The 27,937-nt window shown below is 34.6% G+C and overlaps 1 protein-coding gene across 1 annotated transcript in view; it reads right to left on the reverse strand.

Annotated features, from left to right (window-relative positions):
- LOC121367727 (phosphatidylinositol 4-kinase alpha-like) overlaps positions 1 to 27,937 on the reverse strand; it is a 109,263-nt gene that overhangs the window by 12,485 nt on the left and 68,841 nt on the right. Inside the window, exons 30-43 of the mRNA XM_041492066.1 lie at positions 27,555 to 27,713; positions 26,732 to 26,883; positions 25,698 to 25,805; positions 24,732 to 24,859; positions 22,188 to 22,313; positions 9,707 to 9,786; positions 9,028 to 9,209; positions 8,046 to 8,178; positions 7,400 to 7,525; positions 6,499 to 6,552; positions 5,656 to 5,776; positions 4,070 to 4,199; positions 3,678 to 3,748; positions 2,546 to 2,618 (exon numbers count right to left, since the gene is read on the reverse strand). Coding sequence (XP_041348000.1) covers positions 2,546 to 2,618; positions 3,678 to 3,748; positions 4,070 to 4,199; positions 5,656 to 5,776; positions 6,499 to 6,552; positions 7,400 to 7,525; positions 8,046 to 8,178; positions 9,028 to 9,209; positions 9,707 to 9,786; positions 22,188 to 22,313; positions 24,732 to 24,859; positions 25,698 to 25,805; positions 26,732 to 26,883; positions 27,555 to 27,713 — 1,643 coding nt within the window. The remainder of the gene's footprint in view (positions 1 to 2,545; positions 2,619 to 3,677; positions 3,749 to 4,069; positions 4,200 to 5,655; positions 5,777 to 6,498; positions 6,553 to 7,399; positions 7,526 to 8,045; positions 8,179 to 9,027; positions 9,210 to 9,706; positions 9,787 to 22,187; positions 22,314 to 24,731; positions 24,860 to 25,697; positions 25,806 to 26,731; positions 26,884 to 27,554; positions 27,714 to 27,937) is intronic.

Raw genomic sequence — 27,937 nt, forward strand, 5'->3', positions numbered from 1 at the left:
ACGTCAAGCCAAAATCCTGCCGCGGAGCGTCCGTCGCTAAAGGCCGGTTTCTAAACGAAACACCCTTGTAAGACTGAACAGCCTCCTCTGACGGAATTGCATCCGCACACACTAGTTGGACCTGTTCCCGTACAAAACCAAGAACCACCTGGTAATTATGATCGCCATCTGGCGTACCATCGGCCAAATTGGGAATCTCATCCAGCACCGAACCTGGAGCCGACCCTTCCCCCGAACCACACACTGATTCAGAGGAAAAATCCTCTTCAGAAGTAGAAATTTTCTCAAACGACGCGACATGCGCTGACCATAATGGAAACGAAACTGCATGGGCAGGACGATGCAGAACGGCTGAATCTGCAATCTAGTCCAACTCCGGTCTCGCTGGAAACCCCGGCGGTGGAGGGACTGGTAGAGGCGATTCCCCTAGCCAGGCCATGAAATTCTCAAAAAGAGAAACATAGTCCCCCCCGAGACCATCGGACCCTGAACGAAAGGTTCCGCCCACGCAGTCGAGGGATAATGCCTGGAACCTCTACCCTGATCTGACAGGTTCGGATTGACCATCGGTGTAGACACAGGCGCACCCAAGAAAGCTGCAGTTTCCCTGATCTCTGCCGAAGCAGACAACGGGACTGGTGGTGTCGGTTGAACCGGACCGTCAGGAAATCCGTACACGTACGAATCCTGCGCCGAATTCCGAACCCAACGTACCACATGTGGATTAGCCAACCCAGTTGACATAGCCACATGCGAACGATCTAAAAGTTGATGACGCTGTATAGGCGCCCCAACAACAGAAGGGACGCCCACCGGCGTCGCACCCAAAACAACGCCACCCGGCTCCGTGACCGAGACAATGTTGTGAGACTTCGCCAAGTGGCTCGATCACCGAAAGATGCTTTGGCCAAAACGGCGCCCTCGGACGCCACGACCAACCCTGCACCAGAAATCTGGTGAGAAAAACGGTGCTGCGAAGCGGACTTCATCCTAGAGCTAATCGACCTCTCCACAGAAGGACCAATAACCCTGCCCCCATCAGCAAGATGGGAGTCGGAACTGAGAGACACAGTCGTTCCTGCCACAACTGCACTCCCTCCGACTGATGCCCCCGTTACAACCGTAACAGGCGCCGCCTCCACTGACGGAGGCAAAAGCAAATCCCCAGGTGGAACGGAGCCTGACCTGGAAGAAACCTTCCCTGCTTCAGCCGAAGCAGGGGGCAATAGCGCCCCCTCCGCGCCAAGCGGCGCTTCGGGTTTACTGGTATCACCACAAAGATGGCGAACAGACGAGGAGGCGCCCTTGCGCCTACCACTTGTCCGCGAGCTCTTTGAACTGGATACCGACTTGCCAACTCACAGCAAATCGGTATGGAGCACGACCCCTGAGGTTGCCACTGTGCTCCGCCCGTCCCGTTCACGTCTAATCATCCTCTTACGCTCGGCGTCTTTTGACAGCTTGTTAGCCTTCCCCCACGTGGAAGGGGACCAATTTACACAGATATGACACTAGCGTTCAAAACAACAAGAACGACATAACAAATGCTGATCAAACTGGGGCAGTCGTTTAAGACAACCCCCCTCGTATGACAGAGTAAAACAAAATGACAAATTAATAAACAATTTGACAAATTTTTTACTACAGAACTCGAACACGACTGCAATGGAGGACTGCAGAATCAAAAACGAGGATATACGGTCTACCCATGCGCGGGTGTAGGTTATACATCCGGCAAGGGGAGATAATTATGCAGTGGATGTTATAACTCAGGGTCGTATAGCATTGTTGTTGTGCTAGTACGGTAATTTGAACAAGACTATCACAAAATATTGTAATTTTACATTTACAGAAAGCAGTCGTATGCTTAAACAGTCATATGTTTACAAGTATTTAGTATATATTTCACGCAGAAAATTATGTCAATATGGAAGATGGATCACAGAAGAAAGTAATTTATGTATATTTCAAACTGTGTTATTTGTACTATTGACAATTGTAACTATTACAATTGTTTTTCAGTTGCAAATTTCATTTTATGTACATGACATGCTACTAAAATCCATGTTTAAAAAAAAAAAAAATACTTAATGAGTGTGAAATATATATATAAAGATTTTTCTTTCATCTTTACCATGATCCATATTCCAAAACTTTCTGTGTGAAACAGATACCAACCACATGTACATGAAAAGTTATAATGTTTTGTGAATTTGGCCCCAGTTGAACAAAGAGACAATTAATCTTACAATGATTACTGAACATTAGTTTTTAACTTTCACAAGAGCATATCACTGCAGGCATGTGTGCAAAGGGATGGTGGGGGTGTTTGGTAGTATAACCACCACTGCGAATATTTTGTTTTAATCAATATATTTTCCCGGGGAAGTATCACACAAATAATCCCATAGAAACTTTGCTCTCCACAGTCTAGAACCTCCCTGCATTGTTAACACTGTTACTATACAAAACATTCACCCACTACTCAGTACAATGCAGAATCTCATTCACATTCAAGCACACAACAGGCAGTACTCAATCCTACCTCTGCATAGGGGTTCCTGATTTGTAGTCAATCTCCAAAATTATTGCCTCAGGATTGGATGGAAGATAGCATCCTGGAAATGCAAAATTAATGTGTTCATATTTAAAGAAGACGGTCTAATGGCATTTAATATTAAAGAGAGGGTGTAGCAGAAATGAAGGTAATTTGAGAGTCTATAGAAGTTATGTACTTCGATTCGCAGAAATATTTTCAATTACCATATACAAGATAAAACAACACAAAAAGTGTATTCCAGTACATTAAAAAGGTTTGTTGGTTTTGTTTAATGACACCACTAGAGCACACTGATTAATTATCACTAGCTAATGGAAGTAAAACATTTGGTAATTCTGACAAGTAGTCTTCAGAGAAAACCTGCTACATTTTTCCAAGGGATCTTTTATATGTACTTTCCCAGAGAAGGGACAGCAGATACTGTGATAAACCAGTCATGTAGTACTTGTTGGAATGTGAAAAAATACAAATCAGAGAATATGTCCACTGAGGGGGTTTCATCATACCATGAACTCACCTCAGCCCAGCACATTAAGACAGTATGGTCATTTGGTCAATGATCGATCTCCGTCTGTGGGCCCATTGGGCTAGGTCTTGTTCCAGCCAGTGTACCATGACTGGTATATCAAATGCCATGGTATGTGCTATTCTGTCTGTGGGATGGTGTATATAAAAGATCCCTTGATACTAATGATATTTTAAAAATTATGACTGGTATATCAAATGCCATGGTATGTGCTATTCTGTCTGTGGGATGGTGCATATAAAAGATCCCTTGATACTAATGAAAATTTTTTGCAGGTTTCCTCTCTAAGATTATATGTAAAATTTACCAAATGTTTGACATCCAATAGCTGATAATCAATAAATCAATGTGCTCTAGTGGTATCGTTAAACAAAACAAACACACTTTTCAATTTATTGCAGTTGTGCCATGTAGTCTAGAAAAGGAATATTTGTTTAACAACACCTCTTGATATTTTAAAACTATGCCCATTTGGTGTCAACATGGTTACACAGACTAAATAATGAGTTGAAAAAACCTGTGCTTGTCACATGACTTTTCTTATAGTTTAGGGTCTTGTATATGCATTTAATAAAAACAACTCGTTCAAACCTTGCTGTAGTTTAATTTTGCTGAGTTCTTTTAAACATGCTTCATTTCTTTCTGGTCCTTTTGGAAAGGGTCTATAAAGAAACATATATTCTTTTAAAATATACGAAAGTGATATACTGACAATTATTTAGAAAAACAATTTGGTCTATAAAGAAACATATGTTCTTTTAAAATATACGAAAGTGATACACTGACAAATATTTACACAAACATTTTTTTTTTAAGTTGTACAACACAGCAAAATGTATTCTGAAAATAAAATAAACAAAATTGTTTTATTTCTATCACAAATGTAATTAAATATAAAAACAGTATACACAAGATAAAACATGTAAAACAAACTGACGTTAAGTAGAACATACAGATTTAGTTTTTCTTTTAAAACAGATTACCTGATTGATCCTGAAATATTGGTTATTTTGTCGAAAAAATCAAATTCTTTTGCATAAAATTCGAGAGCTGGACCTGATAAGGCCACTTTGATTTCCGCAATGAGTTGTTCCAATTTATCTCCAATGTCCTCTAGAAATTAAGAAGAAAAAAAGATACAACAAAGCTGAACAAACACATCGATTACACAAGCATTTTGAGAGTACTGCTGAAGCAATATATGTCCATTACCGGGCCCTACATATTTTCGTATTTCCTAAGTTCAAGGACCATAACTCTGTGAAAAATGGGTAAATTGCCATCAAAGTTAAACCTGATCTATAACAGTACATGATAAAGCTATACACAAAATATCAGTTCAATATCTTGAGACATGGTGAAAAAACATGTCTGGAAAACTATATGTGGGATACATAGACAGACAGATGGATGGACAGATGGACAGATAGAGAAAAAACCTATAGTTCCTTCTGGCTGGACCAGTGCAGTGTGTCCACAGACTTGAAATGAAAATAAAGGAGATACGGGCATAGGCTTTATTTGCGGACCCCTATGGGGAGGGGTGAGTTCGGGGTGGGGGGTTGCCCCCTTGTCGTCTGTCAAAATGTTTGTAAAAAAACAAGTGACCTGAGATGCATTCTGACAGCATCTAGAGTCAACATTTCAAGGTTTGCCCTGAAGAAATCTGTCCACAATCTATAAGATTTTAACAAGATATTGTATTAAATTAAATGTCTGACATGAATGGGAAAGTAAACAATACGCCCTTATAAACCAGTGTCTTATTGCAGAAGGAGTTCAATTTGAAAGTATAAAAGTCAGTTGAATACAGTTACACACTCAATTGTGAGGAAATAAGCCAATAAAAATGCAGACAATTTTCTTTTTTCCAAAAAAGGAGATTTGTCAAAAAGAGGAGGAAATAAGGAGATCTAGCGGAATCATGAAATAAAGGCGATTCTTTGAAATAAAGGAGATGTGGAGACACTGAAGCAGGGGAATAAAAACCAAAACAAAACACTCAATTTCTTCCCAAGATACCAATCAAGTGTCATAGCACTTCACCACTCATAATTTCCAAAGAATTTAATCAACTATACATAAAGCAAATTAATAGTCATAAATGACCCATAATACAACATTATACTGATGAAATGAAATAAGGTATCACACCAACACTAACAGCAAAGCATGACAGTCACAAAAAAGTTTTTTGTTTTTGTTTAACAATTCTGACATAAAGTCAGATCTAAGAGAGAAAACCTGCTACATTTTTCCATTAGTAGCAAGGGATCTTTTATATGCACCAGCTTACAGACTGGATAGCACATACCACAGCCTTTGATATACCAGTCGTGGTACACTGGCTGGACCAAGAAAAAGTCCAATGTGTCCACCAATGGGGATCGATCCTAGATCGACTGCACATCAGGTGAGAATTTTACCACTTGTCTATGTCCCACTCCTGTTGGCTATTGGATGCCAAACATTTGGTAATTTTGACACGAACCAAAATTAACTAATTTTAAAAGCAAAATGAATGCGTTATTCTTGGCAATGCGAGACAACAGGAGGTGAAATGAAATACCATCTTTTTCTGTTGATTCCTCATCTCGGTAGATGTTGGTTTTCATGTTCCACAACAGCTGATGGGCAAGAAGTTGGGAACTTGAAGCAGCCCACAAGATGAACTCGTAAACATAGCCCATCTACAAGTTAAAGATTGGTTGAACAATTTAGTATCTAAACATCAATGATCATCCTTATATGACCTCAACAAATAAGTAATTTGCCTATTATCTACACAGTACCAACAATAGATTACATAAAACATAAAATGGAACACCAAAATATTTTGAATTTGAATTGAAGGAAGGAAGGAAATATTTTATTTAACGACGCACTCAACACATTTTATGTATGATTATATGGCGTTAGACATATGGTTAAGAACCACACAGATATTGACAGAGGAAACCCACTGTCACCACTTCATGGGCTACTCTTTTCGATTAGCAGCAAGGGATCTTTTATATGCACCATCCCGCAGACAGGATAGTACATACCACGGCCTTTGCTACACCAGTTGTGGAGCACTGGCTGGAACAAGAAATAGCCAAATGGGTCCACCGACGGAAGAATTTGAATTGAATAAACAGAATTCAAAGACACAGTAAGTTATCTTTTAAACATTATGCACACTGTAATTTTACAATTTACAAACTTATTAACTTCATGTTTCAATATATCATACAATTGCCAAGATAACACAAATAGTAACAAAGAAGTATAGTTATAATTAACAGCCCTTACCTCCCTGCCAACAATGTTTTTCTCTTTGATATATTTAACACAGAAACTTATCTTGTAAAATGTGTGATGTACATAAAGGACTGATAAACAAGGTATCACATAACTATGATATACTCACAGGGTCATATCGTAGAGCCTGCACAATCTGAGGTATGTAAAACAACAGAGCTTCCTGAAATAAATGAATTTTCTTAGTTTTATGATATTTCTGTAACAAGTTTAAATAATTGGTTTGTACTTCTTCCTACTTATTGTGATTAATACAACATACATTTAATATTATCCCAGTCTTCATTCACAAATTTAAAAAAAGAAATAAATTAGGTTTTCTTCAAGATCCGTTTGTCATGGATGCTGAACAGAAAATGAGGAGGAAGTTTCACCTATCAAACATGTACACAATAACAAGATAATATTCTAAAGTTTATTTATATTGAATAATGATGTGCGACAGTAACAAAATGAGCATGGATGATCTATCCTAAATATCGAAGAAAGGCATGAGGTGGTAAGTAGAGCTGTAACGTTACAGTGATACAGTATTGTATCGCGATACAATGGCCACAATACAATACATCGATTCAGGACAGCTGTATCGTGATACAATACAATGCATTCATGTTTTACAAATTTTTGGTAAAAAAGCTGAAGCAGAAATTTACGGACTTATAAACTTGAACTAAACAGTTTAATTATCGATGACTGATATGAAAAGTTAAGCACTGCGATACGTATTGTATTGTGAGCCAAGTATCGGGATACATATCATATCGCGACATCCTGTATCATTACAGCTCCAGTGGTAAGAACATTAATCAGAATAATCTATTCTAGATGGTTAAATAATAAAAATACACTTGAGATCAAACACAACCATGAGGTGGTCCGTAACAGACAAATCTCCCAGTAAAAGGCTAAGTCTCAAAATATCGCAGTGGGATGGATAGATATCAGACGGATCTACTCAAAATAGTTAAATTATAAAAATCAATTTACCCAAGAGCACAGTTTTAACTTACTGGTGGATGCGCTCGAAGACACTTGACAGCATACTGAGCAGTGAGAGGATGTGGGGGATACAGCCGTGAGAAAAACGACAGAGCCAAAACAGGGGAGACAACTGCCCAGGTCAAAATGTGAGGGAGCTGAAAAAATATATAATAAAATGTCTTAAATTTTGCAAATACTTGTTTGTACTAAACTGAATGTAAAACTTTTTAATCAAGGCTAATGTCAAATAACTTACAAAAATATTAAGGCAGATATATAAATACATTAAGCTGATGTGGAATTATTATCAGTTCTATCAAACTGAATAGATTTATAAAATATGAGAACACTTGCCATACTATGTTTTAAGAAATACATGTAAATGCAATTTAATATTTTGATGTTTCTGAAAGTAAATTTTGCCAATATTGGTAATTATTTTTCGATGTGTAAGGGCACCCACCCTGTTAGCTATATAGATCCCCCCCCCCCCCCCCCACTCCTTTTAAATTGTTATTCTGTCTTTTTCAGAGCAGATAACGAAACAACAGGGACTTCTGGCAGCTCTACGCCTCACATCATTGGATTCAAAGGTAAGTATATATGTTATTAATCTTTAGGTTCTTTTCATCATTTAAAATAATTGTTTAGTGTTTAGCTAAATAGATTACCCACCTCGGATGCTTCCGCCTCGACACTGCTTGGTGTGACCAGGAAATTGAGAGCCTCAGGAATCTGACTGACACAACCGGGATTAGACCTCACCAGTCTGGTTACCTCTTTCACCAAACTCTCTTGATTTCCAAACCTAGCATATCAAAATATCATTACTGTCAAACCTAGAATGTCAAAATATCATTAGTCAAACCTAGAATGTCAATATATCATTACTGTCAACCTAGAATATCAAAATATCATTACTGTCAAACCTAGAATATCAAAATATCATTACAATCAAACTTAGAATGTCAAAATATCATTACTGTCAAACCTAGAATGTCAAAATATCATTACAGTCAAACCTAGAATGTCAAAATATCATTACTGTCAAACCTAGAATGTCAAAATATCATTACTGTCAAACCTAGAATGTCAAAATATCATTACTGTCAAACCTAGAATGTCAAAATATCATTACTGTCAAACCTAAAATATCAAAATATCAATCATTCAAGTATGCACACTGATGATATATATTCAAATTATTATAATTATATATGCCAAGTTATTTTTCAACTATAACCATTCATGAAGAAAAAACATGTTCAAACAATTAAAATATTTCTTTAATAACGTTCTTTTGCCCCAATAATATTGCTTCTGTAACTTTTTACTACTGGTATTAGACTAAATGTATTTGAAAAATGGAATTAAAATTTTTTGCTTTATCAACAATTATGGTAAAAAAATTTAATGCTCATAAAATCAGCTATTAAATGTATCTCCATTTACATTGAAATAAATGAATGAATGAATGAACAAACGAACAAACGAACAAACGAACGAACGAACAAACGAACGAATGAACGAACAAACATCCATTTGTTCAAAATAAAATTTCATTTCATTTCAATATATTCTATGGATAAAATGATTAAAACGACTAAAGGATTACTCAAACAAAAGATTGTGATAAATTGTGTAACTCTTGGTTTACCTTGAAGGCAGATACACTGCCAGGATGGGTGAAATCTCCCAGGTGATTCTTGCTATTTCTCGCCACTGCTTCTCGGACACTGGGTTTGCCCGCCATGCAATGATCTTCTCCTCATCCGGTATTTTCAGCTCTGGTGCCTCCAGTGGATTGTGCCACGTGATGAGAGCTTCAACATGACAAGCCTAAAAAAATATAATAATAAATAAAATTGAAAAATAAAAATAAATAAATAAATAATTTAAAGAACACCCTGTAACTGCCGACTGAAAGAATAAAATACATAAAGTAAGTAAGTAAATAAGTAAATAAGTAAAAAACCCACAAAACATAAATAATAAATAAATAAATAAGACTTATAATTTCCATTCTAAAATATGGTAAAAAGAAAGAAAAGAAGTAAATTGCACACCTCAAAATTCTGATTCATAAACTCCCTTTTCTGTGAATCAAATCAAAGGCAACCATGGATTACCCTAAAGATATCAAGAAATTTATTAATAGCTGATGCGGCAACATCAGAGAAGTTTTGTTGCATTTCTGTAAAATCTGACATTTCGTTCATCATAATATATTTATTTAACAGTTTACAGTGTAACACATTAACATATTATGTAGTTAAATTTGAAACAAATAAAAAATTTATCATAATTTATCATAATCACAATGGGCTTCTCCTTACCACTATTGTCAGAATGAGATTTCTCTTTTTGATATGTTCTTTGATTACGCTGCTCCCAGTTCCCATTGTCTTTCTTGCACCTGAAATATTAAAACAGTCACTATTAGCAACAAGAAAAAGTTAACAGACAGACATACGGAAAGAAGGATGGACAATGCCATACCATAATATGACCCATCATAGGCGCGTGTATAAAAAGTCAGTTGACCAATCATACCATGGTCTTGTTACATTTTAGAATGAACATCAAATATCCATGATAACACTGAAAAATTAAAGCTGCTCTATTAAAACTAAAATACATTCTAAAAACATAATATTACTTAATAGGAAAACAACTGTAAGCAGTGCTATGGCATCATAGCTATGTATAAAGCCCATTAAACACAAACTAATCAAATTATGGATGATAATAATAATAATAATGAATTGTGAGGCATAATTAGTAAACATACATATATTCTACATATAAACATCAGATTTAGAACAAGATGTGTGAGACACTCTTGCATTACTAAGTGATTGGTAGGATTCTACAAGCACTATTATTATTGTTGTTGCAGTTATTATTATAATAATACATATGAACAATAGTGTTCTCAATCAAAATTCTGTGCTGGAATTATGATGTTCAATAGATTAAACTTTTGTCCTTCGATCTAGTGACACACAGAGAAAAAGAAAAAAACTCTTTCATGTTATAATAGTCAGTTGAATGAAATGAACAGTTAATACTTAAATATTAGGAAATGGAAAACATTTGCCTAAAAACAATCTCATACATCCTCTTTGCATGTAACTCCCATGGTGAAAAGTAAGGAAAATTTATTAATAGACAATAGAATTTATGGCTGACTACAAGTTGATAAAACCAGAAAGAAATAAATTAAATTATTATTCTTTTTTCAAATTAAAATTCAAGATTTGTCATCAACATGTTTAAAATATCATGAGCTGAATACACAACTATAAATCTGGTGAACCATGCTAGCAAAATAGTGCATGTTTTTGTTGTCTATTTGTACTAAAAAAAAAAAAAAATACTGTATTACAAAAATATTCCGTTAAAACAAATATACTGTCATAGGATTTGGTCAAATATTTTATATGGTTAATCATTCGACAACAGAATAAGCCTACCTCAACCAACTAACATAACTAACTATGTGTCCACTTTAACCTACCATTTTGAGATTTAATAACAACCGCCATTCTCATTATACAACCTGGCAAGTTTGTATTCTCCTTAAGCTTTGCATGCCAGCCAAAAATACTACTAGTAAATTTAGTATCAATGACAAGCTCCTGAATTAAGTAAGTTAAACACATATTACCTACTACAAGTAGTTTAGTATCACAGAAATAAATTAAATCATTTTACTTACTAGTTTAGTATTACACACATAATTTACTAAGATATTACTACTAATTTAGTTGTACACATGTAAATACATTAATCAATACATTAGCTACTGGTTTAATATTAAACATAATTATTATAATACCCACTAGTTTAGTATTACATACAAATAAAATATTAATAATTTCACATATAAATTAAACAATATACATGTATATTCTAATTCAACATGTTTGTAAAAACAACTCCAATTGGATCTCTACTAAAATTTCAGGTGTGGGATTCCTTAAATAATAAATCATTTTGAAGTCAGAAATAAACATATTCTGATATTTATAATAGTTTTTCTTAATAAAATTGGGACAATATGTTAATAAAAAAACAAAAAACAATAAACAGTTGAATTAGAATAGGGATAACCCTACCATGTTTTTCTATTTGCCAACATATATCAGTAATTTTACTGTCACATTTTATTGGCTTTGCTAATGCTTTGCCAATAAAACCAAATCTGCGCTAATAAAACCGATAGATGTGGGCCAATTGGAAAAGACAGTAGTGTTATCCACCAAATCTACCAGTTTAGAATTACACATAAATATATTATCCACTAGTTTAGTTTAGACATAAAACATAATATGTTACTACCAATTTAGTAGTACATTTAAATTTAAAAATATATTACAAACTAGTTTAATATTACACATGCAATTCAAAGATTCTAATTCAAAATACAAAGATTAACATTAGTAACATTTCAATCAAATAAATTAAAAAATCAAAATGGCAGCTGTTTGTTTAGAAGCAATGTAATTCCAACTAAGAGTACTGAGTTTAACTTCATCACAAAACCAGTAATAAAGCAGTAATAAACTCCTGATTCAGTTCTGTGTAAGCAGCTGATGATACGTTAACACTGTAAACAAAAATAACATCTATGCAGAAGCAGAATACTTCTTGAAAGATGAGACCGAAAAATCAATAACAAAAATGTAAATGAACAAGAACAGTGTTTAAAAAACAACAGAATAACAAAGAGACCAAACACTCTGTGGTAAAGTATTTTACAAATTATTTTTAAAATTTGTAATCAAAAAACAATAAACTGGACAATGTTTTGATAACATTCTTGTGAATGCTAGAATAAAACTGTATAATTAAATAATATTAAAAAAACCCCTATCTTAGCCAGTCCCTAGTAATTTTATCACCTGAGTGCATGGGTTATACTTTAGCATGCTCATATACCACGAAGGTTTTGAGCATGTCCGCCCCAGGGTTCGGTCTTTGGGAAGCCAGGGGCCCAATCCGGGGCAGATATCACCTGACATTTTTTTTATAGCACTTGTTTTCACTATTCATAATTACAAGCTAGCTGCATTCCGAAGCTATTCTGAAACCCATTTTTATTTGTGCATGAATGTAATAAAAAAAGAAGAAATGAAGTGGCTATTTGTAATAATTACTAGCACTTGACTTAATGTTTTGCAACAAGAAACTTCAATAGATACACATCTCTGTTACATAATATACAGTAGAATCTCATTGGCATAAAGACTTGTCACCATCAGAATGTTTGACTCATGTAGTGTAATGTATCCATTAAAATAACATTTAAAAACAGTAGTATAACCAACTTATTTTTTTCCCCATTTAATAGCTACACAGCCATAATTCAATTATATACTAAGTATCATAAATCAGTGGGATATGATGGCTGAATCAAGTCGTTTGGAACAATAAAATGTTCTTTCAGATATTTTGTTGAACCATTTATTAGGTAATTTTCACTATTTTTAGCTGATGTTTGTTTTAAACTGTATACAAGGCAGATCATGGTGGTTAGCATTAACCACAAAGGAACACAAGACACAGTATAAAATCAATCCATGATACAATGCCGTTAATATTTCTGAGAACATCTGCAATGAAAGCACTGGCAAATGATTGAAAACACATACTGCCTTGTACATAAGTTTTCAAACCCATCAGTAATGTATGAAATGCTTTTCTAAAGATTTTTTAAAATGGAATATTGAAGGGACTATATTATTACCAATGAGATTCTGCTGTATATAATTCATTCCCGTAATTCGTAAAATGTTAACTTTGCAACATAACATGCAGTATGTTGGACACATTAAAACGTCTCCAGTCTGTAGTTCGAACAGAACAAGCTTTGAACAATGCAAGCCTCGGGCAGAGGCTCATGCATAACACCTCTAGTAACACAACTCAGGGTATACTTGCCAAAACTATTTGTGTGACGGGATTCTATATGTCCATAGAGACCATACACTACAGAACGGCGACGACCACCTAAATCTAGACAAAGAACAAATCTAACAGCCAAATCCTAGAGTGTCTATGGTCTGATTCCAGCCAAATAAATACTGTAGACTTTACCAAACTAGACAATGCATATGCAAATACAGAATGATACATAATATAAAATTTATGAATATATGATTATATTACTCAGAACAAAAGTTAAAGGTTGGTTATTTTTGGTCTAATGACACCACTAGAGCACACTGATTTATTAATCATCGGCTATTGGATATCAAACATTTCGTCATTCTGACAAATAATCTTAGAGAGGAAACACGCTACATTTTTCCATTAGTAGCAATCGACTGGCCGAAACGAGCAATAGCCCAATGGGCCCACCGACAAGGATTGATCCTAAACCAGTCGCACATCAGGCAAGCGCTTTACCACTGGACTATGTCCCGTCCCCATCTCGGAACAATTCAGGCAAATCAGGCTCTAATGCAAATCAGCTACAGACATTACAACCTTTTACATAGGGTACAATATTAGGGCAACCAGATCAGGAACCATCACACATTGTTTAAATAAGGATTGATATAGTCAGAAATTGAAATTGAAGTCTACAAGCCATTTCTCATACTAATCCAAACATCCTCAGTGGTGCAGTGGCCTTAAAGCTGGTATGTACTGGGTTCACATCCTGATACAGGCTCCAACCCATATTTGTCTCAGTCCTGTATAGTGACATTGTGTACATACAGGCTACTAATATTGTTTACGACTCTAATTCCTATACTGACAATAGTCTGGAACAGTTTGGAGGTGTTCAAGAGGTGTTAATGTATAAGTATCTCATAACCAAAAAGGTGTTAAATCATTTCAAAACAGAATGCAAGAATGTTATGTTCACTCAATTCTTCAAAATCAGCAAATACACAGCAAAAGTAGGACACATTTGCTATCAACCAAGTTTTATTTGTTCTTGGCAATTAAAAAAAGGCAAACCATGACTGATATAATTCCAAGCTTAACATTAAACTGATATATTCGTTCTAAAATTAGCAGAAAAATTGAAATTTAATGCTTCATTTAATTTTTTTTTTTTAACTTTTAATTTTAGTAAAAAATTTAATATTAGTTATTTAGCATTTAACCACACAAATACTAAAAAAAAAATGTCCATTTAATTTTAGAGAACAAATTATTTGTAATCTTCGTAAATGTTTACATTGCTGTACCTACTTAAATCCAGAAATCGCTGTGTGATTTTTACACCTAATACTACAATACTAACATTGATTCCACAAAGCAAATGTTAAAATTTTACAATAAACTGACTATAAAGTAAACCAAATAATGATTTTAAAATGTAATGAATATATATCAACATATTAAGCTTAAAATTTAGGAAACTTTTGTCTTCAAACTTTTGATTATTGACATTAAAAATTGTTTAGTAACTACTATTTAATGTTTTTGAATTGTCGAGCAACCTCTGAAAGTCAAGTAACAAATAGGGATACAATACTGATCAACTGGTTCCCTGAAATTTTAAAAAGAGATCCCCCTACTCAATGCAAAATTAAGCAGTGCTTGAACGTAACAACGGCAATTGCTGTCATTGAGATATAAATTGCCGTAGGGCGAGAGCATCACATACAGCACAAAAGTGCCATCGGTAAAGCTCCCCAATGATAGCAAAATGTTTACATCTGGTATTTATTAGCTGCCAGTATATAACATTAGTACAGCAAAACCTTTCAAAACTGGACACTCTGTAAACCGGAATTCCCTCAAAACCGAACATTTTTCACGGTCCTTTTTTTAAAATCAGTAAAGAACTTAACATCACTAAACCGGATACTTCTTAAAACTGGACATTTTACTTGGTCCTGAGGGTGTCCGGTTCACTATACATTTAAAATATACACCAAAATATTTATTTGGTGCAAAAGTGTTCTTTTCTTAAATTCCGTGGACAGAATTTAATTGCTGTCGGTGAGCCATTTCATTCATGGCAAGTCCTGTTAAGAAAATCTTGATTTTTACATAAAGGTGTAATGTTTTTTTAATTGAATTTTAGACAGTTGGTGATCCTTAATGAAAATGTGTAGAGGACTCAAACCGTAGATGATATTTATGTATTAATATTTGGCTGAATGATAGCATACTAACTGATCTTAAAGGAGAGGACAATTAAGGCATTTGGCCTGGTATGCATATTTAACGATATATAATGCACATTATTGCTTAATATCAACACGTATAATTGTATAGTTAATTAATAAAACGGTTAAATGTGACGGCTATTATATATAACGGGCGCAGCCATTTTGTACCATCTCAGTGAGTACGCCCTCTGGCGAGCTGGTGGTTAAGTAATGCTTAACGCGTCACATCAGGAATGAGCCTTAGAACTAGAGAAACACAATCTACCTGGTTTTTGCGGGATGATAAATAGTCATACATTGCAATGTTCTGTAATAATACACATCCCAGTAAGCCAGTAATAAGTATATCCAGTACTATATATATATATTATTATTCAATACAAAATAAAATACCATTGTCAAAGCGGCTACACAACAAGTCGAAACAATTAACAATGTTTTGCCCATGCATTAACCTACGTACTGAAATGATACACGGAGTGCTTTCTTAGTTAATTGGTCTATGCTGTTAGTTGCTTCTACCTGTAATTCCTGATTGGCAGGTGTGTATTTGATTGGTAACCAGACGAGCCAGTTAATTGACGCTGTCTAGACACAAAAATACATACCGATATTGTGGAATATTACCTGTCGCCCCTAAAATTGTAATGGACATGGTTTATTACTGTATTGATTAAGTAGACTTTTCCATCTAAAACCACAGAACTGACCAATTATGTAGTCCCAAAGAAAAAAAAATCATCACTTGGGTATCGTGGGTTGTCGTTTTTGCTCCAACGTAGCATATCAATAGGCCTAATAGTGTACATTTTTCCTTTGGATTATTAAACAGAGAAAAATACTATAACCCCATTTTGTTCCGTTAATGCAACTTGAAATATATTTAGTTAAATAGTTTCTTATATTATTGCGTCATTTATGCTGTTTTACAAGTCAGGTTGATCAAAGAGAAGCGCCTTGTCGAAAATTACTGCTTTTGTTTACACTGTACATACAGGAGATGGTCAGGAGCTGACGTCACTTCGCCCCAAGCTATCCCACCGGACGTCACAAAAACGAAACAAAATGGTTGCCCCCAGTTAGCAGGAATAATCATGGTTTTTTATTAACTCTAAAATTACGCGTTTTTAATTTGCTAAAGTGTCAGTATGTGTTGGTGGTCCGGGTATGCATCTTCCCAACACATAAGGCTCTTGTTGGAGTTGACCCTACCTTTAAGCTATTTCTATATAAAAATTATTTTAACAAAGGAAAATGCAGTAAAAACATACATATATGGTTTAGATAATTTGAAAGATGACAGCTTAAAAATGGTTCATAATCCCATTCTTCCATTTAAACTTAATTTTTTTATTAAAAAGTCAGAGGATGCAAGGATATGTACAATTCATTAAACTCTAAATCCATAACTCTGAAATTTTAAGCTAAATACACCAATCAAGGTTCTATCTTTGCACCAAGTGAATGGGCAAAATATTATATACTATTTTTTTCAGTGCATTAAGGATTCAACATTAGTATGGTTTCAATACACTGAATCTTAGCTACTAACTTTCTTATATATTATTCACTATGTTGATTCAAACAGGTGTAGTTTTTGTAATAACCATCCAGAAACCATACCACATCTATTTTTCCAATGTAATAAGGTTCAAAACTTATGGTTGCAGTACAAAACTGGATATTGACTTAGACTGGTATTATAATTAATTTCAATATAAATAATGTCACCTTAATAATGAAAAATCTAACTTTCTTAATTGGTTAATTATTAACATAAAGTATTATGTTTATGGAACAAAGATACCGAAAAAGAATTTAGAAATCACTGCTGGTAAAATTGTGTTGAAACAAACGTTTGAAATAGAAAGATTTATTTTATATAAAAATTGCAAGTACTAAACATTTAATAAACAATGGACTTCATAGGCTAATCTATTTAATGATAATGAGTAACTGAAATATATGATAATAGCTAAATTTCTTTGTTGTTAGGGTTTGCTTGCAGATAGCACAAAACAAGAAAAAGAAACATACCCCTGATGTAAAACCATGTTTCGGATTCTACTTCTTTCTCCTCTTTCTTATTATTGTTCTCATCTTTATAAAATCCCAGATTAAACCAATTACATGTATGTATATTTACTACTCTTGTACCTACATCCGGGCATGTGTGTATATATGTGTGTATGTCTATGCGTGCATGGATTTATGTGTTATACATTTAGTGATTCAGGATTCCCATTCCTGACATTACTATGTTTGTGATCTGGGACAATTTAAAAAAACCCAACAAAAACGCCGCCCCCTCCCCCACTCTAAAAAAAACCAACAAACAAAACCACACAGAAGGTGCATGTAAATATTTCCAGATTTGATCTAAATAAAATCCATTCTTTACAAATACAAACAATACAAAAAAAAGAAGAAAAAAAAAGAACATATATACAGTCAAATTTCGATAACTTAAACTTCGATCTCTCACACTAAAGCAATAATCCTGGCCAAATTGCTATATAAACAAGTAATAATGGCCTTTAAAAACTCAAACTCAAATGAATTGTCAATCATACGAAGTGCGCCTGTCTCGGGTGGTCTTGGCTGTCGAGGATTAATGGGATAATTACAGAATAACAGATAGCCAACTAAGCGGAATGAAATGATCCTGTGTTTGGTTGTCAGTTTGCGTACATGGCAGAGGGCTTCGCTACATAATACATAATTACAGACAGTCTGGTTAACTTCAAAGAACACTTGTAATAACTGTTAGCGCTGTTTCTTCACAGCAATTGTATATGATTGTTAATGTAAAAACTTTATCGTCAACTGATACTGATAAATAAATGTTTGTTCCTTATTTGGATTAGTGATTTCTCTTATTTCAAAGTAATTTTGTGCAAAACAAATGTACTTAGTATTATTCGGCATTCAATGTTTTCTTTGTTAGTTACGTTCCGCCATGTTCTGACACATGCCAAATACATCAACATTCATTATAACATTTAATTTCTGTTATTTATATATGTACATGTATGTATGTATGTAAAGGCCTTCGTTTTTCGTTATTGTTTTTTTGTCAATAAATACATGTATATTCCCAAGCATACGTATTTCTATATCATCTGAGTTATTATTTTTGTTTTGTTATTTACTTACTTTTACAATATATGCAAAATTAATCTACCACAGGCATTGGTGACAGTTATGTATTAATTCGCCTTTCATTTGGGGGTGCATAGTTTTCACAGTTTTGAAGTAGGCAGTGAAGCTTACGCTTCTTACAATATCAAGCGAAATCATCCACCTGCCATGCAGTTGCAAATTTCAACCCATATATTAATTTAGAAAACTTGAACTATTTCCTCGTCCTCTTCAAGTTTGAGTTATCAAAGCTTGACTGTATTTATATATATATATATATATATATATATATATATATATATATATATATACTCGTCAAAATAGAAACGCATAGGCGAAATATTCATGGTATTATCTCTTTAATACAAAGTGGCATAATTTCGTTAATTATGATCGTATCACAGTCAAATTTGACATGAGTATGTGACAATGTTCTGGATATGTATTGACGGTGTCGCACGAGGGTGCTGAAATCAGTACCTTGTGTGGCCACCAGCAGCAGTAATCACTGCACGACATCTCCTTGACATAGACTGAATGAGTCTCTGAATCCGGGCATGTGGAATCTTAGCCCATTCTTTGTGCAGTGCACGTGACAGTTGCGAAAGCGTCCGAGGCTCTGGGTCGCGCTGGTGTACACGTCTGTCCAGTTCGTCTCTTAGATGTCCAATGGGGTTGAGATCTGGTGATCTTGATGGCCATGGCAGCACATTAATGTTCTCATTCTGTAGGAAATCCATTGTTACATGTGCCGTATGCGGCCTGGAATTGTCCTGCTGAAAGAGTTCTCTCTGTTGATCCAAAATGGGAAGCATGTGACGGCGAAGAATTTCATCCCGGTAGCGTACAGCTGTCAGGTTGCCTTGTACGAACACAAGTTCACTTCTGCCGATGTATAAGATGGCTCCCCACATCATGACACTTCCTCCACCGAATCTGTCAACCTGGGCGACGCAGTTGTTGGCAAAACGTTCATTGCGGCGTCTGTAAACATGTTGTTGTCCATCACGTCGCTGTAGAAGGAAACGTGAAACGTGAATCGTCGCTGAACCATACTTGCTGCCAGTTTCCCAAGTTCCACCCCTGTAAATTTGTGCACCAGCAAACACATAAATGTGGATGTTGATGTCACAGGATGGAGCCAACATACAGTCTCCTAGCCCGTAAACCAGCTTCTCGAAGTCGGTTCCGAATGGTGCAGACACCCTTCTCAAACCAGGTATGCGTCCAGCAGTGTTCGTTGCTGTGGCAGTTCGGTGACACAAGTGCAGAACCCGGATGTAGCAATCTTGTGCTGCAGTTGTTATGTGAGGTCTTCCACTTCTGGGCCATTCTTCAGCTGATTGGAACTGCTGGTACCTGTCCCAGACGTGAAATGGTGCTCTGATGGACGTTCATGTGGCGTGCGACTGCTGACTGTGATTCACCTAACTGGAGGCGGCCTATTGCAATGTTTCTATTCGGCAGGCTTAGTATTGGTATCTTGTAATTCGTCTATGTCGAAATGGAAACGAGGCATCATTGTGGGCATTGCAGCTTTAAATACCCATCACTACCCCAATCTTTTCCCCCCGAGTTTCACATGCATTCGCCAAAATCTTACCAATTCATGGCGATTTCCTGCAATTGTCGCACAACATGCGTTAAATTTGTTTTAGGGTGCATTTGGGCATGCTTTCCCATTCCAGGAACATTAACAAACATGGTAATTCAGCAACATTGTACAAAAAAAACTATATTTTGTAAAATCAAACACTTTTCTTTTTTCCCTATCACCTATGCGTTTCTTTTTTGACAGAGTAGAGAGAGAGAGAGAGAGAGAGAGAGAGAGAGAGAGAGAGAGAGAGAGAGAGAGAGAGAGAGAGAGAGAGAGAGAGAGAGAGAGTGAGGGTGAGAGGTGAGGGTGAGGGTGAGGGTGAGGGTGAGAGTGAGAGTGAGAGTGAGAGTGAGAGTGAGAGTGAGAGTGAGAGAGAGAGAGAGAGAGAGAGAGAGAGAGAGAGGATTCATTATAAGTGTTTTTTAATATGAAAAATATCAACTGAGTTTATTAACAAGATTAACAATACAAGGTTGATATTTTACATTAAAAAACACAAGTTGTGAATTCTATTTATCTTATAACACTTCTAAAGTAACATTTTACTTCAATATTTAGTATAAAAAGTTAATACACTGGTGGCACCTAAGTCTGCGCACCTAAGCATTTGTGTTGTATTTTAAAGTTAAAATATTTCTTTAAAAATATTTGTTTCACCACCACAGTACAATGGAACAATAAACATGTTACAACTAAAGTTATTTTAATTTTAATGTTTTTTAAACTCAAGTAATGAGCGCATTTTTAGTGGGACCCCCCTGCATTTACTGGCCTGCATGACGGCACATAAGTCTGCGCAGCAAACATTAAAACAACCACTTATGTAGCTAATGTTTACATAAAACAGCAACAAACAATGGATCCGACTTTTATAAGTTCTAAATAACAAACACTTCCTATTATAGTCTGTTTCAGAAACATTTAGATAGGGCAGATGAGATAAATATAAATGGTGTTTCATGCTCCTTAGTTTGGACAACACAAAATTACAATATAAAGAAAAGCCAATGTAAAAATATTTGATCATTATTCAACAAAAATTGTCAACTGTGTAAATGAGCACAAATAGTGTTCGTTAGACATATAGGACGATCAATGATAATTTTGAAACAGACTATAGCTAAAATAGGCCATGCTGTAAGTACAATCTTCAAAGTCTGTGTGCAGCCATTTTGCATTGTGTCACTCGGAGGGAAATTCAAAGTATGCTTGGATGTTTACGTCAACAGATGAAATAAGACATTCATTTCATTTATGGATTCATAAATTACAATAAGGTATGCATTGAAGCTTCTATGTAAATTTCTGTAAGTTGATATGCAAGGTTGATCATTACAACGTTGACAGACACGTGTTGACAGGTGATAGAAAAACATGTTGATCGAGGCTAGCAAAAGTATACTTTTAGTAAATTAATTCAGGGTTTTTTTTCAATAAAAGTGTTATCGACCAGTTTTATACACATATTCACAATCAAGATGTGTTGTTTTAACAATGGTTTTGTGAATTAAATTAACGTTGTTTGTTTGTTTACAAACATACCCCGACACTTGTTTCAAGACATAATGTAACGTCATTAACGTGCGCAGACTTTTGTGCCGTGCAGACTAAGGTGACAGGAGTGTATGTGTTTTCTTTAACAAAACCACTAGAGCACATTGATTTATTTATCATTGGCTACTGGATGTAAAACATTTGGTAATTCTGATCAATATTTAGAGTAAATCAGTTATAAAGTTACCTCCATCAGTAACATGACGTTAACATTATCTTATCAAAATGTTATGTTCAGGTATTCAGGTCTTGTTGGCTTGTAAACAAATGACTCATTGACAGCAAAGAATTATTGAGTTAATAATGGTAATTATCAAATGGGTTTATAACATACATATTATGGGCAAGTTATAGAATAAATGACTATATTCAACATGTACGTACTTGCTGATCGCTTAGATGTCGACGACACACTGCTCTTGATTGTGTTCATCCAAGCACCTGACAGATTTCGTGTGTGGTCGTGGTACAGGCTGTCAATGGTTAAATTGTTTCCAGCGACACTGTCATCTGAAAATGTTTAACACAATTGATAAGCAATAAGATAATTTCAACCAAAATTCACACTAATTAGTCTTTAATTTTTATAAATAAAAAGTTGTGGTAACGTCCATAAAAAGCTGAAACTACTGTGCATAAAGGTTCTTAAAAGTATTAATTTATTTCTAATTATTATCAAGTCCAGTGAAACCCAGCTAAACCGGACATTCTTGGGACCAAATAAAATGATTGGTTTTAAGAGGTATCCAGTTTAGAGAGGTTAATTTCTGTACTGATTTTTAAAAAAGGACTGAACAATTTCTGATTTTGGGGGAATTCCGGTTTACAGAGGGTCCGGTTTTGAGTGGTTTCATTGTATATGGGTTAAAATATTCAGAAATATTTTTCGACAATCAGTATGCAGATTGCTGAGTCATGTAGATCAACTATCTCTTTTTTTTTTGCCATGAATTGGGGCAGTTAATTGTAAACAGGGTATAATAAAAAAAAAGTATGCAGATTGCTTCTATAACCACTGATTGACATTCTTAATAAATGACAATGTTTGATTGGTTGTTTAATATGGCCGGAACTTCCCTGTCATTTGGTTGTTTTCATTCAGGAGTCAAGATTATATATATGTTATACAATGTACAGAGATTTACAGTAAAATTTTGACACATTTATTTCATAAAATTTAATATGAAATTGTACATTTTTATAAGCAGTGGCTTAAAGGTAGAGTAAACTCAAATAAGAGATTTATGTGTTGGAAAGATGCATACCCGGACCACCAACACATATTGACACTTTAACAAATGAAAAACGCGTAATTTTAAAGTTAATAAAAAAACATGATTATTCCTGCTAACTGGGGGCAGCCATTTTGTTTCGTTTTGTTTCGTTTTCGCTTGGGGCGAATTGACGTCAGCTCCGTCCATCTGCTCTATGCACAATGTAAACAAATGCTCTAATTTATGACAAGGCACTTCGCTTTCATCAACCTGACTTGTAAAACAACATAAATGACTTGATAGTATAATAAACTATTTAACTAAATATATTTCAATTTGCATCAATAGAACGAAATGGAGTTATAGTATTGTTCTTTTTTAAAAAATCCAAAGAAAAAAAAAGCATATTATTAAGCCTATTGGTATGCTACGTTCGAACAAAAACGACCACTCACGATACCCAAGTGATAATTTTCTTTTCTTTGGGACTACATAATTGGTAAGTTTTGTGATTTTAGATGGGAAAGTCTACTTAATCAAGGGTTTTTACAGAATTACTTACAATAATAAAGCAGGACGATTGATCGATTATGATTAGAGGGATATCCGTGCGGTTAACACAATACCCTGTTGTCTTAATAAAAGAGGCACGTCTTTTTAGTGTGTCTAGACACAGTGTCTGGGGACCGTCTAAATATACACCTGCCAATCAGGAACCACAGATACAGGCCACGGAAAGAAACGACCAATTAACTAAGAAAACACTCCGATTATTATTTCAGTACGAGGGTTAATATATGTCCAAACCATAATTCAGTTATTTCAACACTTTGACAATGGTGGTTTATTTTGTATTAACTATAATATATATATGTTGCTGGCTTAATGGGATGACTATTATTACAGAATATTGCGATGCATCCGCAAAAATCAGGTATGTTTTGTTTCTTCAGTTCGAAGACTAATTCCTGACGTGACACGTTAGGTATTACATAACCACCAGCTCGCCAGAGAGCGTATTCACTGGGATGATACAAAATGGCTGTGCCCGTTATATATAATAGCCGTCACATTTAACCGTTTTATTAATTAACTATACGATTATACTTGTTGATATTAAGCAATAATGTGCATTATATATCGTTGAATACGCATACCAGGTCAAATGCCTTGATTGTCCCCTCCTTTAAATAGTATTAAAAAATATATATATATATATTTTCTAAATCAATCACAAATGTATTATTTTATATGGTAAACATTTGATTATAAAAGGATAGCCATTATACCATGACGTCACTTTGACAGATAGGGATATTTAATGTAATGGCTGATGGAACTGCTTTTAATAGCAGAGAAACCATGGGTAATAAAGAGAATAACATACTCCCTATGAGAAGTTTCAAATTATTGCCAAAGGCTCAGGTTAACAACATTCATTCACTCAGAACAGACAATTTGTAATTTCTTGTAGCTCAATAGTTTTTCTCTAATATCTGTAGATATTTAAATGTAAAACTGCCCAATTGTGTATGGGAATCATATACTGAAGTGAAGTGCTGAAATTCCAAAATTCTAAATCCTTATTAAAATGTAGAGGAAAATGAAATCAACTAAACCCATCATTCTTTATCTCCAAATAAATACATTTCCAAGTGAGTTTCTTTTCTAAATCTAAGTATGTGTTGTTTGATATTCTTTACATGTAAATTACCTGGAAATGCGAAAAGACTGGCATTGAGATACTTCTTGTCTGAATGCATGAGCTGCCAGAATTTCACTAGTGTAATGATGTCATCTCTTAGGTCAGAACCTTTCTGGGTTGGCAAGATCTTTGGATGACTACAAAAGAACAAAACAATTCTCCATTAAACCCAAATGGAGATATTATATGACATTTATTATATGGCACTGAGATACTTCTTGTCTGAATGCATGAGCTGCCAGAATTTCACTAGTGTAATGATATCACCTTTTAGGTCAGAACATTTCTGGGTAGGCAAGATCTTTGGGTGACTACAAAAGAACAAAACAATTCTCCATTGAATCCAAATGGAGATATTATATATTATTCATTACAAGCAAAAATATTTTATAAACAAAATAACACCAACATACCACTAGCAAACCCCCAAACTACCCTTAATTTATGCCATTATGTTACTGACGAACACCTTGATGGAACACCTTTTAACCCCTGATACTGTTTGAATACTAAACTGAAATGAAGACAAGAAGGGTATATAATAAATTATGCAGAATTTCATAAATAATGTTTTTGCTTTTTATTCACTGAAAACAATTATTGTTTGTATGACAGGGAACATTTTGTTTTAAAAATTTTGATTAGCTTTGATTTGATTTGGTAATGAGTTGAAAATTGAGTAGCAACTACTATTTAATGTTTTAGAATTGTGTAGCAATCTCTGAAATTAGTGTAGCATATCACGATGCGATACTGAACAAAATGTTCCTGTAAGAATATATTACTCAACTGTTACATGCTCTCATGGCATATTTTTCACATACAATAAACTTGTGCAGTAAACAAGTACAAATTAACACATGAAATTAAAAACATTTAAGGTGACAATAATATTTGACATTAATGCAGTGACAATATTATTTATTAGTTTAGTTATATATACAGTTATAGGTCACACAACATTGTATAGCATACCAAAAGTAGTCCAGTGTGGAGGCATAAATCCTTTCTCTGAGAACAGTTTTGGCAGTAGGGTTAGCAAGAATTTCCCCTTGTAAGAGGGATAGCCCCATTGACATTAGTCTGTAAAACAAAGGACGGATACTGCAATAACATACATCACAAATACATTGTAAATCCTAGCTCCTATTTTTCTTTTTACACAAAGCTTTGGGACTTGGCCTCTGTTCAAAGTAGGCCACTATTCAAGGCAGACTTCAGATTTGTTGCATGCAAAATGTTCTAACACAGCCTTGTTGTTAAGTCATCTTCTAATGTAGGCTTCTAAACTGTTTTGCAAACATGGAAACCTCTTAGGTCAATAAAAAAAAAAAAAAATCATTCTCTTTTCCTGTTGTTCTCGTCATGTGGTTAAAAGCTTTTGATTTTATGTAACCTTTTTGTAACGAGTACCCAGTATAACATGGTCATTAACCTGACATGGCTACAACAGAAAAAACAGGGCTCTATGTAAGGCAAGCTTCTACTCAAGGCAGGCATCTATTTGTTTTTTGCGACACTCTGAGACTAGGCCTCTAATTGAGCTTTTATTCAAGGCAGGCCTCTTTTCAATGATTTATGGCATTACTCATCATATTCTGTTCTGAATTTTATTAAATTGAACACATTTCTAAATATTATTTAAACAAAAAGTCCACTACTGCATTTTAAATGCCTACTTGAAATTATCTAAGAAAAAAAGAAGTGAAAAAGCATTTCAGTATTTTTTGTTATTTTAATGAAGACTTAATCCCGAAACCTGGCCCTGTGCATATAAAATAACAGTCTTCAGACTTCAACGCCAAGGCAATGTCATACAAATTGTATGCATGTGATGTCATTACAGATTGAGTCTAAATGTTTTAAAAGCACATGCCCAGACTATATTAAGCTGTTACACAAATTAAAGCAATGGTATTGTGGTGCCTAACGAGATGGACAAGGTTAATGCTGCAGCAGTCTTTTTCACCATTAGATAAAGGAATAACTGTTCTGATGGTATAGCTCACTGAAATCTTGGACCAAGGGCTGCAGGATGTCTTGATATCAAAGGTGTACTCTTGCCAACACTGACTGGAAGGGATTTGTTGAGAAGACTGAAGAAAATGTCCACCTGGTATGCATTACTGTATTTGGCAATCTCAAGTCTTTCAGCCAAAAACTAAAATAAACAAAAAATTAATAATAAAAAATGTTTTAATATATTTTAGTGCACACTGATTTTTAATTAAAAAAGAAAGAAAAAAGAGAGAGACAAAAACCCTTGACATTAATATAACAAAAATGTGTGCTCTTACTAAAAACAAATCTTAGCTGGAAATCTTTGCCATTAGTGGCAAGAAACACAATAAGGAAAGGCCTATTTAAATAATACCGTTTCTTAACATTTTGAACTATAGTTATTTGGTGTCCAACATATTTACAGTTAAAGTTGGGTTAAGAAAAATAAATCATATTATTATTATTATAATTATTATAATTATTACAATTACTATTATTATTATTATTATTTTCACTTTATTACTATTGTGTGGGTTTTTTTTATGGTACTTTGATAATATTGGCTGCCTGATCTGTTTGTTCCATATTTAGTTCTAAGGCAAACAAATTATTTTCTTGGTTTGATTTTAAGTTTATTATTATTATTATTTCCTAATTAAAATAGTAAATTCTATAGCTTCAATACCCCATCACCCCCCACCCACCCACCCCCCACATGGCTATATCCCCGTGAAATTTGGACAATGTGTCTCAGACAGACATGTTTGAACCTTCAGTGGATGTAAATTTTTAATCATGTGTGTAAAATGGTTGAATGATTGTTAAGCTCACCTTAGTCCACATCTGATGAGGCATGGTCGAAGGAGGATTTGGTGTCAGGTCTTCATCTTCAGCCTTCGCCAGAGGATCCGACATTGGTTTATCAATGGAAAAGATCCCCAGCTTCAAGTCGGCACTCATTTGCCAGGCAGCAGCCATCTCACAAAGAAACTGAAACAATTAAAACATTTGAATGGAGTGAAAACATTTTGTTAAATGATTGCAGTTTTCAGGTTTAAGTTTGTTTTGTTTAACAGCACCACTAGAGAACATTGATTAATCATCAGTTATTGGATGTCAAACAGTTGGTAATTATGACTCGTAGTCATCAGAGGAAACCTGATACATTTTTCCATTTGCAGCAAGGAATCTTTTGTAATCATTTTCCCATAGAC

Source organism: Gigantopelta aegis, chromosome 3 (genome assembly GCF_016097555.1).
Source record: "Gigantopelta aegis isolate Gae_Host chromosome 3, Gae_host_genome, whole genome shotgun sequence".
Classification (NCBI taxonomy): Eukaryota; Metazoa; Mollusca; class Gastropoda; order Neomphalida; family Peltospiridae; genus Gigantopelta; species Gigantopelta aegis.